This window comes from Marmota flaviventris, chromosome 2 (assembly GCF_047511675.1).
Source record: "Marmota flaviventris isolate mMarFla1 chromosome 2, mMarFla1.hap1, whole genome shotgun sequence".
NCBI classification, from domain to species: domain Eukaryota; kingdom Metazoa; phylum Chordata; class Mammalia; order Rodentia; family Sciuridae; genus Marmota; species Marmota flaviventris.
Window position 1 is genome coordinate 7,154,494 of NC_092499.1, and position 13,952 is coordinate 7,168,445.

Below are 13,952 nucleotides of genomic sequence, written 5' to 3' on the forward strand. Positions count from 1 at the left end.
GGCAGGGGGCGTTGTGAAGAGAGAATACAAAATGTAGAAAATTTTCTCCTCTTAGTGTGAAGTTTGGGATATTTTTACCGAATGTTCTTTTGTCCAGGGGAAAAAAAAAGGAGTATATTTTAAAATATGCCGATTTCTGTTTTATCATTATTTTATTTGTTTGTAAAATTTATTTTCTAATCTTATAAAACTGTGTTTTCTTGACTTTCTGTACTTGATTGATGTTTGCCACAGATATGATTCATTTGCACATACATTGATCCCCATCAAATTATTTAAGTCAGAGAAAAGTGAAAGAACTTTCAATTCATTGTAGTGCCTTTAATTGTTCCTTTTACTGATAAAAGAAGAGGTTTGAAATCTGTTCCTAAGGCCCATACAGAAGTCATGGCCTGAGATCTAAGGAAAGGTTAAGGACAGCCACCTAACTTTACAGGCTCCCTGTGTCTGTTCAGGAGCACTGGCCTTTCTGAAGTCAGTCCACCTTAAATTGTATTTCGTACAGTGTCTCTGAGTTCTAGGACCAAAATATGAAGGAGCAGATTTATGGCGTCTGCTGGGCACAACAAATTAAGTTGACAGTGATGTATGAGAGCGTGATAGCATGATGATCCCTCAGTAGCGCGGCTGGACGCCTCCTGCTTCATTTGGCTCTTGTTAGGATCTGTTAGGCAGCTAAATAATGAAATTCTGCTGACTGATTTCTGTTTTCCCTTTTTCTCTTTCACCTCTGCTTTCTAAAACTTCTCATTCCCAGACCCATCCTCATGCCAGCAAACTGCCCTTGAAGGATTCTTTCACTTACGAGGACTACAGGTTGGTGAGGGTTGGGGAAGATGTGGGGTCCTAGAAGAGAGGGCAGTGCTTCACTAAGTGACCCGCTGTGACCATTTAAAGCATCCAAGAGAGATGGTCTCAGAAGTTACAGTGAGCAGCTTGGATGAGTATTGGCATTTTAATAGCCATCTAGAAATTGCCATTAACCTATAGTGGTAGGGGATTGGTTGAGGTAGCAGAATGATACTTGAAATTAATGTTAGTGTTGGGCAGTGCTAAAGGATGCTTTTTTCCCTTTTAAATAGATTGTGTTAGCATAAAGTGGAGACTGCTTTTTGAACTGGAATAGTTGACTCACTGGGACAATGTAATAAAAAAAAAAATTGCATTCCACAGTCCGTACAGTCCTCACAGGGTTTCTGATCAGAGTCCTGCCGTTTACTTTTCACAAGGCTGAAAATAGGCGCAGAGTCAGCGTTTGGGTGAAAGAGTAGAAGCTGGCGGTTGTTGCTTGTCAGGACCCCTTAGAAGGGCCGAGACCAGTGCTCCCAGCCCTCACTCCTGGCTCTTTCCTCCGGGAGCATCCTTCAGAGCCACTTACTCTGTCCCCTCTGACTCTCCTTTCCCTGCCACTCCCCTGGCTTTCCTTCAGCCCTGGTCTTAGTTTTAAGTGAGGATGAAGAAGGCCATCTAAGGTACTAAGGAAAGGCTTTGGAAATTTGTGAGAGGTCAGGCGACCCTGCATTTCTGGTTATTTCTTAGTGAGTTGGCTTCTGAATGTCCCAACCTAATTCACTTTTTTCTTATCATTACAGGTGGGCAGTCTCTTCTGTTATGACACGACAAAACCAAATTCCCACGGAGGATGGTTCCCGGGTGACCCTGGCCCTGATTCCTCTATGGGACATGTGCAATCACACCAGTGGCCTGGTAACAATCTCCCCCCTGGGGTCTGGTGCGGGAGGCTGAGCCCAGCTCCAGCAGACATTCCACCCGCTGTCCTGTGTCCCCTTTGCACCTCCCTCCAGCAGCTGCCCTCCCCTCCCGCCTGGTTGAGCCTGGCTGAGCGGAAGCTGGCTTTCTCTCACCTGTTAATGTCACACTGGAAATGGGAGCTGGAGTCTCCTGCCTCTTGCATAAACCGCAGCCGGGTGCATTTATCCGCCAAGCCTCATTTCAGCCTACGCATCATTTTCTTATCTTTCTTACCACAGTCTAAACCAAAGTTTCTTTCTCCTTTTTCCTTTACAAATACTGACTTATTGAAGATCTTTATTCTTTCTTGTTTTCCTTTTGTGATCCTTTTCTCTTTCTTTGCTGACTCTGTTTCCAGTGAGTTCTCTTCTCTGCTTCTCCCCACCCCAGCCCTTGGCTTTCTCGACCCTCCTGCTTTGCCCATCAGCCTGTGCCGAACAAACTGCCCTGGTGTGGGGAGGGTCATGCCCTGGGCCCTGGAGTGCAGGAGTCTTTGGCATCATCCATGCACTTGCACTCGATGGAGGAACAAAGGAATAGGGAGATTTAATTATTATTGATAATTCAGCTGGGAAAGGGGGTGCTCAGCTCTCTTGGGTTCTAAGTGACAGCTTGGGTTAAAGTTCTATGTTCTAAGAAGGATTTTGTGGTAATACCAGGTAGAAACATAAATTCCCAATAATTTTGAATTTTTAGATATATTATTCTGTTGGGTTTGGTTTTTGATCTCAGCATCCACGTTCTTTGTTATTATTAACAATATTATAAATAGATTAAAGAAATGCTATAAATAATTATTTCACATCTAACTCTACAAAATGGCCAGAACACATGTACCATGTGCCAGACACTTGAGAAATCCTTGTGCTAATTTGAGAAGGTCTGGCAACAGGTACTCTCTCTTGAACCTTAAAAGTATTTAACTGTAGCAAGAAAGAGTAGTTCCACTTTTATAATTACATTTCTGCCTTAGTTTTGATATACTTAATTTAATTAGCAATACTAAGAAATAGTAGCATGCTTTACGTTTTCATTAATGAATGTAACTTTACATTTCTTTGTTCTTTTTTTTCCTTAAGGGATGTTTTTAACTGATTAAAAGCTTGAAATTCTAAAAATTTTCCAATAGCTTTTACTATCTGACCCTAGTATTTTTCTTCTCCTGTTTTTGGCCTAGATCCTTGATTCTCAGACTCCATTGATCATTAGAATATATATTTTATATCTAAAATGAAAGAGAATGCCTATTTTATTATAAGTCAAAAAGAAAGAAAGCACACGGCAGCATCTAGTGAGATGAGAATCTCTCACCCTCCACGGCCTCAGTCCCTGTCCACGGGTTGCCCCCACCCGGCGTGCGCACCGTCACTGTGTGTGGTGCCTTCCACACTCAGACTATCAGCTTAATTTTCTTTCTTTTTTTTCTTTTTCTTTTTTAGAATTTTAATATATCAGACACCAGCTTTTATTGCTTCCATGTAAATGCCGTGAAAGCTATTCACTTTTTTGAATTTATCTCAAATTTAAATAATGAGCTTATCCTGATGACGCTTGCCATATTTTCCCTTACGCAGTTCCTTTGGTCTGTGGCCTGCCACAGCCCTGGCCAGCACATCTCTGGCCTTTTGAAGGGTCACTCAAGAAGCTGGTGTGTGTCTGGAAAGTAGTGCCTTTCCCACACACCTCTCTCTGCACCTTTGCTGTACCGAGACCCGTGGCCATCGTGAGGTTTGGTGGGAGACACAGTGCGTAGCTAACACCGTGACATGGCATGCCATTGCATTCACAGTTCATCTCTTTTTAAAAAGAAGCACTTGGCCGGCTTCTTCAGGTAGGAGGGTTTCTTTTTTGTGTGCGTCTGTGCTGACGCTTTCTGGTTGTAGGTCCAACCTGGCCCGTGATGAAGGGATAGGTAGATTGAACACAGCGTCACCTTCTGCTTCCCACAGTGGCCCTGAACCTGTCATCAGCACAGGCATTAATTCCAGAGCAGCAGGTGTGGCAGCAAGAAAATGCCGAAGAGAGTGGGAGGCCAGGACCACCCGGGCCAGGGACTCCGGCAAGTGGGAGTGGATTCTCCAGCCACCTGGAGAAGCAGGTTTAGGAAAGGCATCTAGCACAGTAGTGAGCCACAAGAGAGAACAGATCTGTACATTTCACATGCTTGAATCAGAATTGATGGGAGCAGCAGGTGTCCTTTCTTGGGGTTGTTTGATTTGTACAAGTAGGACACCTCTAGGAGGTTTGAGAGCTGGTAACTTAGTTCCAGTGTGCAAGGTGTGTGTGACCCTGCCAGCCAGTGTGGAAGCATGGCAGAAGACCCGAGCAGAAGGAATGAGGCTCTTTTTCAAGGTCTTTCTGTTTGTGTTTTGAAAAATTTAAAACTTTTAGATTTGAGTCTTAAAGGCCCACATTGTTACAGTAGTGGACAAGGCCCCTGCACCTGTCACCACTATACCACAGCTACCACCCACCTCTGGCTCTCAGCTGTCCTGTAGATGCCAGCACGCACCCACCTCAGGGCCTTTGCACTTGCTGCCTGAGACACTTGTTCCTCAGATGTCTCTGAGACTTACTCACAGGAACCTCCAGCAGTGCTGCCCTTGCACACCCTTGGCAAACCTGCCACACCTCCTATCCGTCAGTCTTCCCTTCATGTCCTTCCCACCATTGTCTAGATGTTGTATTTCTATCTATTGTATTTCTACGGGGTTGTTTCACATTCTCCCCTGTTAGAATGGAAGGTTCATGAAGGCCAGGTGATTTTTTTTTTTTTTTTTTTTGTCTTATTCAGTTCTCAGTGTCTTGGTATATTCCAACACCTGGTATTTTTTGAGTGAATTCATGAGTGGAGAATAAATGAATGTAAAACATATACACCCATGCTTGGAAAAAAGACCGGAAAGAATAATCCAAAATGTTAATGTGATCATGATCTTTTTCTTCCTTCTGTTTTGCTTTTGTATTTTCCAAATTTTATTTGATGAGCTTGTATTTCCCTATTCCTTTCTCCTACAATAATGAAAGTAATATGATACATACTTAGAGATGATTTGAAAAATACAGAAGAGAGGAAAAGTTAAATGTCTGTAGTCCCCACTCTGTTTTGGTCCTGGGGGACCTGGGCATCATGCCCTTTCTCTGTGTCACAGTATAAAAGGTAACTTAAGCTGCAGTTCAGCTTTGGGCCTGGTTCCTGAGGTTATTGTGCAGTTTAAAGCCACCTACAGCTGAGAGCACAAGTCACACAGCCAGCCACTGCCCGCTCCCTGGTATGCTCTGCCACCTGCCTTTTTGTGCCACCTTCTCCAAAATTAACCAGCCAACTCTGACCTACTGCATCCCTACCCCTCTGTTGGGCACTTGAGGCCCCCCTGGGCCTGTGCTTATATAATTTATTTTCCACCTGTGTCTGTCCCACTAGACTGTCCCTATGGATGGGGATTGAGGCTTTTTTTTTTTTCTGTTTTCCGAGGGCCTAGCTCAGGGCCTGGCATGGAATGGGCACTTAGTACATTTTTACAGCAGGGAGTCAGCTGCATGGGTGAAGAGGAGGTGGACGAACCCCAGGGCTGTAGACTTTTGCGTACCTGAAAGTTTTAAAGTTTTAATTTCTCTAATATGTACAGGATTTAGAGGCAGCTCTTCTGGTCCCCTAATGACCCAACGTTAGACAAAGGTGATACTGCCAGTCGGCAAGGGTCCTGCAGAGACCCTGCTTCCCTCAGAGCACCAGTGCACAGGCACAGGCTTTGTGTAGAGTGTGCCCACGTCACCTGCTGGCTTGCTGCTCTCGGGGATGCTCCACAGCAATAGTTTTGTGCTCAGGGATTGTGTTTGGTTCAGACTGTCAAGTGGTGATAGCTGTAGGGTCTCTTCCAGGAGTACTTCCTTCATCTCAGGAATCACTGGTGTAAGTAGAATTGACTGAAATGCTCAAGTGGCCCTGAGCTCAGTTAGGAAGCCTTCAGATGCACCCTTTAAGTGCCTCTGGAGACCTTTTATCCTTTACCGAACAAGAATTTCATGGTGCGAAGAACAGGTGCAAGGGCCTCACTGTTGTTCTGTCCCTTCTCCCTGGCTAGATCACCACTGGTTACAACCTGGAGGATGACCGCTGTGAGTGTGTGGCTCTGCAGGACTTCCGGGCTGGGGAGCAGGTAGGTTCCCCACAGTGTCTCAGATGTGGCCAGCCAGTGGGCACTGGGGAAATGTTAGGTTGGCCATTTAAAAAGGTACTGAACTCAGAAAGAAAACTTGGGAACAAGCATATTGGAATAAGCATGATTATTCTATAGTAAACGTAAACATATTATGCTTTGGGTCCATGAAGAAAAAAAAGATTTAAATGCGGGCTGGGGATGTGGCTCAAGTGGTAGCGCGCTCTCCTGGCATGCGTGCGGCCTGGGTTCGATCCTCAGCACCACATACAAACAAAGATGTTGTGTGCACCAAAAACTAAAAAATAAATATTAAAAAAAAATTTTCTCTCTCTCTCTCCCCCATCTTTTAAAAAAAAAAAAAATCTAAATGCAGTTATTTGCCCAATTGACCTAATATTTGGAACACTTTTAACTGAAAATAAACTTTGTCTTATGACACTAAAACTAATTATTTCATAAATTACATTGCTTTTATTTCTTCCTCTCTTGATTCTTCATAAGAGGCAATAGTTAACAAGCGGTATTTAAGTGGCAAAAACATAAGGGAATCAAGACCGAAACATCTGTCATCTTGTGCTTCACTTTAATCTGTGATTTTTTTTTTTTTAATCTAATGATTTGGGTGGGGGCAGGGGTAAGCTTTTCAGTAAGTTTGGAAATACACATCTATGAATTTTATCTTCGCGCTCCCAATTTCACAACCATGCACATAACACATGATGAGAACTGAAGTAGGCCACTGACATCCCAGTTGAGACAAAATGAAGAACATAGTCTAACCAAGTGCTGATCTGCTCTTTCTTCAGAAAAGTGCATGAGCCCCTGCTAGATACAGAACTGCACTGGGTGTAGAGATGGATTTCTGGCAGGCGTTGCTCTAAACTCATGTTCCAGAAGGGACTCTCCTGTATGGAAAGGAGAGGAAGACATGGTGCATTCTAGAATGTAGTCCTAAGGGAATGGTCAGGCTGTGTGCCTTGGAGGGAGCATAGAAGGGGGTCATAGAAGGGACCCGGGGATCCAGGGTTCTCTGTGCTAGTCAGGACCTCACTCCCTGTGGTGGTGGATGTGGGTGCTTGGCCCCACCAATGGCAGGCGATTTGGGAAGCTTTGCTCGTGCTGCACTTGCGCACCAAACAGGTGGAGGGTTACTTTAGAGCTGTTCTGTCTCCTTAATGTAAAGCAGCAGTAAATGTGGGAGAGCTAGCCCTGTGCTCTGTGGTAAGAAGGCTTGCTAAGTTTGTTTTATGTCCCTTTATTTTCTCTTTATTGCATCTCAGATTTACATTTTTTATGGCACTCGGTCAAATGCAGAGTTTGTGATCCACAGTGGTTTTTTCTTTGACAATAATTCACACGACAGAGTGAAAATCAAGCTTGGAGTGAGTAAAAGTGACCGGCTGTACGCCATGAAGGCCGAGGTGCTGGCGCGTGCCGGCATCCCAACGTACGTACAAAGTAGTCGTGGGCCCCTTCCTGTGGCACTTGCAGTATTTCCAGTTCCATGGTGTTTAATTGGTGTGTTAATAAAACTTCTTTCCAGTAGTTTGTCTTAATCCCTTTATCCCTGTTACACAGCGCATTTGGGCCGTGGAGATGCACAGTGATTGACCATGGTTCTAGGTAGACATAATGGTGTCGCTGGGAAAGCTCTCAGTTCCAGGGTATGAGGCCTGCAATCCTCATTAAGTTAAATAAGCACTTTGGTATCATTAATGTCTTTCACCTTGAAAAGGTTAATGACCTGGATCAATTTGTTTCATTTAATTCTTTGCCACCATTAGTTTCTGTAATGAAGTCATGATCCTCAGTGATTTCAAGAATTCCTGGTTAAATTCCTTAAGATTTTCTTGCATTTGAGGAGTGAAATGATAAAGAAGACAAGAATTATGATTTATTAGTCCTCCAGGGAATGGAGGAACCATTCTTAATGAAAATGGATTATCCAGACCTTTTCTTATTGAACTTGTCAATATTTGATTAATGATTAAAGTGTGAACTCAACATAAATTATTATTAACATTTTTAAGAACCGTGGGTGTGTTTAATGCTCTTAACATGAGCACACGGCCTGACTTAAAGGCCAGTAGCCACTGGGCATCTGCAGAGGTGGCTAGTGCCAGGTATCACCTGTCCCTGACTGTCAACTCAGCACCCTGCCTCCCACAGGGCCTGAAAATTGCCCTTTGGTAGTTGCAGTGAGCAGCCAGAGCAGTGCACCCCACTTGCCCTTTTGAGGATGGCTGGGTGCTGCCGGCCAAGGCCCTCAGAGCAGGTCAGGGTGGCTGACTTGGCTTCTCGCTCTTGTCAGTTCCAGTGTCTTTGCGCTGCACTTTACGGAGCCGCCCATCTCTGCACAGCTTCTGGCTTTTCTCCGAGTGTTCTGCATGACCGAAGGTAAATCATTTTGTGAAAAAAAAGATATATGTATGTATGTATATTATTAAGATTTCATGAAAATGTAAAATGTAAGTATTCAGTTTGAAGATAAAATGGCTTAAAACTAAAAAACGCTTTTGGGAAGTGGGAAGACTGCAGTATTGGAGAAAGAAGGAACTGACTTGTTTTATTCCAGAAATCTTCAATGCCTGGCATCTTAGAGTGAATGACAATACAAACATTCTGCAAAGAACACAGAATATCCTCAGTCACAGCCTCTTATGTCAGTTCCAGAAAGAGTTAAAAATATCTGTTAAGCATCCACCTTTATGTTTGCTTAAGACAGTCACTTATGTTTTTTTTTTTTTTTTTTTGAGTTCTGATCTCATGTGGTCAAATCTAAATTCATCCTAGAATGTACTTCTTTATCCTAGAATGATTTCCCCCCAATTCCCTTGTCCTGATGTTTCACTTTTGATCATGTTTGTGTGTGTGTGTTGCTGTTGTTATAAACTGCCTTAAATTCTGTGCAGAACAGATTGGGTGGGTGTAAGTGAATGATTGGCTGAGCAGACACAAGTGTTCTGGAAAGAGCTGCTGGGGTACCAGGGACAGTGCAGTCCTGGTCAGAGTGGCCTGTCATGGCCGAGAGACAGGTGTACCCTGCTATCTTCTGCCAGGGTCTCAGATCTGCGCCCAGAGAGAAGCTCTGCACAGACTAGGCTTTGATAGTGGGCTGAAGGTAGAAGAAACTTGGTCCCAAAATACAGGGAGGCTATGTAGACACCAACTACAGAACCAGACAAAGTGCTCCTCAAGAGCAGCCACGTTGCTGCAGATTCACTGTCATTCAAGTGGGAGCTCTTGGTGCCTCTTGTACTTGGTTCAATCTTCTAGTTCAGAGAAGGTGATTAAGGGACCCTTGTAGGCTTTTCTTGCATACACATGAGGATACAGAGTTGAATGTCACAGTTAATATTCTTGGGAATGTATAATTAAGGGAGGTAAGGGTGATAGTAATTCCTATAATTTGTGGCATGCTCACTGTGTGCTGGGCACGGTGCTCAGTGTGGTACAGACGTTACTTTCAGTCTGTCAGCCTATGGGATAAGTATTCCCATTTCACTGATGTAGAAACTCCAACTCAGAAGACAGAAGCTTGGCCAAGATCACCGAGCAGGCAAGAGATGATCCTGACTTAGCTCCCAACCTCAGGCTGCCCAGCAGGCAGAATGAGGCTCAGGAACCATTGAGGAGGGGGCTGACATAAGCCTGGGGAATCCCGTCAAGGAGTCATTTGTTAGAAGAAAGCTTGGACGGGAGCCTGCTACAGAGCCACCCAGGCAGGCCACCCTGCATCGTAGTCTTAATTCCTTCTGGGTTTTTCCCTCCCATAGTGTGAAGGGAGTCAATCTTGCTGCTGGGTGGAAGGGGACAGAAAGCTCTACCCTGATACCCTGGCTCTCCCTCATCCCTGGAAGAAGAGACAACTGGGGTGGGGGTGTTGAGGAGGGAGCACAGTAGTAACTTGGTACAAGGAGCTTCGAAAAGAGATTCTGCCACCAAGAAAGCACATTTTTTAAGAAGTCTCCATTGCTTTATGCAAAGAATCGAAACTGAAGAATCAAGAGTCTAAAAATCCTAAATTTTATCACATTCTTTTGCTAACAAATACAATTCGATAAATCTCTTTTGAACATTAGGTAACATCTATTTTCTTTTTTAAAAAGCTATTTGAATCATTTTAGGTTCGCTGCCTCTCTTTGGTTTCCTTTAGTCATGGGAAGACAATTTGTCATGCCAAGACAATTGATGTATTCTTTGAATTACTCCAACTAATACTAATAAAAGTTTGGTTTGCTGGCAGCAGCAGTTCCTCAATTTGAATTGTAAATAGTGACAGCTGTAGGGCATTTTGCTCTGAAAGAGATACTGTCTCACAGTTACATAAGAAGCTGGTGTATTTCTTGAGCATGAATAGCACGGGCACGTTTGGTCTTTTGGAGATAATGTGCCAGGAGATAAATGCTCAGAGCAGTTGCTGGATTCTTCCCTCTTCTTAAATATATTGAGATGTTCACTTGTGTTTATTTATACTTCTTATTTTAAATTCCTGACAAGTGAGAGATATAGGCCCATTTTTCATTAACTAAGATTTTTATAGTCCATTTTCTGGTTTGTTCTGACCGTGGCTTGTTATGAGAAGAATGACTACCAATCAGCTGTAAATCCAGAGGGATCCCTGGGTTGCTGTGGCTGTTGCTTGTGTTCCCTGTTTACGTTATTCAACTAAGTGTCTTTTTGACCCAGTTGGAGGGATGGAGCCCCTGGTTAGGAGAAAGGTATCATCAAAGCATGGGGTGTGTGGCCACAGGCTGTCTGTCCTTGAACAGCTTCTTAGGCAGCCATCTAAAGTCTCAGTGCCCCTTGTAAGAACAGTGGTCCCTGGAGTGCTTCGACACTGCTGGATCTGGACTCCCAGCAAAGGGGCCTCCCTGGTTTCCTCATCTGAAACTTGGCTCTAGCTCTACTTTGGAAAATCTGGCCTGGTCAGTTAATCTGGGGGAGCTTTTAACCACCTTCCTGGAAGATGACACTGTTGGAAAGTACGCTTTCTAAGGCAGGTTGCTTGCCAAAGTGAGAGGTAGCGCCACTGTCCCACTAATAGATTGCTGTTTGTACTTCTTGTAGAGGAACTGAAAGAACATTTGCTCGGAGATAATGCTATCGATAGAATCTTCACCTTGGGGAACTCGGAGTTTCCTGTTAGCTGGGACAATGAGGTCAAACTTTGGACATTTCTGGAAGACAGAGCCTCACTTCTTTTAAAAACGTATAAAACAACAATTGAGGTAATTAGATTGATAAATGGCAATTTGATTTTGTCGTGTGTTTAGAGATGTTTAATAATCTGTATCTTCCTAAATGTAAATTTCTCAAATTCTTTAGCAATTAATTATGTATTGGATATTTTTCATTCAATATTAATATTTTTCTATTAATGCACTTACCAAAAATTTATATTGAGGCATTGTTGACTAGAAAATAAAATTATTTAGTACTTTTTTTTTTAAAGTTCCTTCCTTCCTTTCTTTTCTTTCTTTCTTGGTACCGGGGATTGAACCCAGAGGTGATTTACCGCTGAGTCACATCCCCAGCCCTTTTTTATTTATTTAGAGACAGGTTCTCACTGCTAAATTGTTGAGGCTGGCTTTGAACTCCCGATTCTTCTGCCTCGGCCTCCCAAGCCACTTGTGCCACTGTGTGCCTGCCTGGCCTACTTTTTTAGTTTCAACAGTTTAGGGTTTAACTCACTACAGTAAGGGTCACAAGCCTGAGGTGTAGTTTTGATGGAAGTGTCCAGAAATGCAAGCATTGCACAGTGAAGTTCTAGAACCTTCCAGCACCCTAGTAAGTCCCCTCCTTCCCCTTCAGTGTCCTGCCTATCACTGCAGCTTTGCTGATTTAGATGACTTGTCATTAACTCTGCTCTTTTTTTTTCCAGGAAGATAAAGCCGTACTGAAAACCCATGACCTTTCTGTTCGTGCAACAATGGCCATCAAATTACGCTTAGGTGAAAAGGAGATTTTGGAAAAAGCAGTGAAGAGCGCGGGTGTCAACCGAGAATACTACCGGAAACGCATGGAGGAGAGGGCGCCACTTCCCAGATATGAGGAGAGTAACCTTGGGCTGTTGGAGGGCAGTGTTGGGGACTCAAGTCTCCCACTGGTCTTGAGAAACCTCGAGGAGGAAGCCGGGGTGCAGGAGGCCTTAAGCCTCAAGGAGGCTGTCAGCAAAGCCAAGGCTGCAGAAAACGGGCTCGTCAATGGTGAAAACTCTATCCCCAATGGGACCAGGTCCGAAAACGAAAATCTAAATCCAGAAGGAAGTAAAAGAGCAAATGAAGAAGCCAAAGAATCTTCTTCAGGTAGCACCGAGGAAGCAAGAGAGCAGCTCTGAGGCACAGCACTGTGGCCGGCAAGCCCAGTTCAGCGGAAGCGTGTGGACAGTCCATGTACATCGCCATGTTCCCTGTTAACATTTTTCTTTCTGCAGAGAGGAAAATATGTTTTTGCTGCTTTATATAAAAATGATTTTTTAAGTTATTTTAAAGATCTAGCTTCCCCTTTGATTAAGATTGCCATCTTGCTTCTAGGCAAAACAAATAAGTTAGCAGCAGCAAGGGAGGAGGCGCCTTTGGAAGATTCTGCAGGCCCGTGACGGGCACTTGTGTTTTCTTCCTGGGGAAGAACTCGGCTCCTTGCTCAGCTGTGCTTTTGTGGGCCTGTCAGCCTGACGGCCGGAATTAAAGCTTGCTCTGCCTCCTGCCAACAAGCGTCGATGGGACTCTGGGTGTTCAGCGGGAAGGTGGGGACACAGCGCAGCAGAAAGCAAGAGTGAGGGTAGGAAACTAAATTTAGAGTCTGGGCAAAATCTTTTTTTTTTTTTCTTCTTAAAAAATAATAACCCAGTACCAAAAGCAAAGGTAAGGTGGCAACCTTATTTTTAATAGTTTTAAATGTTGATGATAATCCTAATTATATAAATATATATACACACACATATATATCTAGTGATTTCTAAAGATTTGTTTACTTTTTGTGTTTTGTTTCACTGTAATGAGAACTTGTCCCTTCTCCTTGAATCCAAGTAGGACACACATCCTCCTCCTAATTTTAAACGTTGGCTCTGATCTCAAAGTGGTGCGCTTGATTCCCAGTGTTGGTGACAGAGTCTGCAATCACAGGGCCCGCAGCCTTGTGTGCTGTGTTCAAGGTGAGGCGGCTCCCTGGCTTATCTGGTTTCACAAGCTAGAGATTTTCAAAGCTACCCTTTTGAGTAAAATCCCTTATTAAAAGGACAACATGGTTAATATTTTTGTCTATTCCTTTTCTTTGGAGTGGGGCAGGCCATTTGGGTAGAGCTTTCCTACAGACCACCTTCTTATTCCCCAAGTATTTCTGGAAAGTTGACCTTGTGCTGTGAGTGCTGTCCTAGGTGTCGCAAGGGACGAGAGCCGTGGGGCCCCGAGGCCAGCAGTCAACTCGTTGCATGGGCTCCAGATAGGCAGGCAGCAGAACCACATGGAAAGCAACACTCGGGTTTTAGGGGAAGCAGGGCTGGGGTAGCGCCCTGCATGGTCTGAGTGGAGCTGTCCCCAGGAAGCCTCCAGAGTTCAGGCCAACGATCGCCGACTCCTGAACCACCAAGGTTCCTGTTGTTTCTGATGTCCTAACTATCAAGGACATTGTTTAGTTTGAAAGATGCTGGGTAAATTATTCACTCATCAGTTTAATAATCGCTGCTGCAGTAGGTAATCCTATAGACCCTTCCGCTACCTCCTTGGAGAGATTCAGCTCTGCAGACAAACTGCTGGCTTCTCTCCTGAGGGTCTAGATGAGCAACTCTAACACACAGCCCGTCTCTGGGAAAGCTAGGCTCACCTGCTGCATTGGATAGTACTGCAGCTTCATCTCTGCTTGGGGTCAGGGACATCCACTGGTGTCGGAGCCTGCAATTTCCCCATGTGTCTGTGTTTGCAGTTTGAACTTACTGTGTGGTCTGTGATGGCCGGCTCTCAATCAGCCCGATACCTGGGATACTTCTCCAAGATGTTAGGTTGTATGTGAAGCTTGCACGCTGATCTCCAAAAGGCA

General features: G+C 44.1%; 1 protein-coding gene across 1 annotated transcript in view; it reads left to right on the forward strand.

The window, feature by feature from the left end:
• The window catches only part of Setd3 (SET domain containing 3, actin N3(tau)-histidine methyltransferase), a 75,488-nt gene extending 62,320 nt beyond the window's left edge, over positions 1–13,168 (forward strand). Inside the window, exons 7-13 of the mRNA XM_027946630.3 lie at positions 758–816; positions 1,593–1,707; positions 5,838–5,912; positions 7,196–7,362; positions 8,227–8,312; positions 10,986–11,146; positions 11,800–13,168. Of these exons, the coding sequence (XP_027802431.1) occupies positions 758–816; positions 1,593–1,707; positions 5,838–5,912; positions 7,196–7,362; positions 8,227–8,312; positions 10,986–11,146; positions 11,800–12,255 (1,119 nt within the window). The 3' untranslated portion in view covers positions 12,256–13,168. The remainder of the gene's footprint in view (positions 1–757; positions 817–1,592; positions 1,708–5,837; positions 5,913–7,195; positions 7,363–8,226; positions 8,313–10,985; positions 11,147–11,799) is intronic.
• The last annotated feature ends 784 nt before the right edge of the window (positions 13,169–13,952 follow it).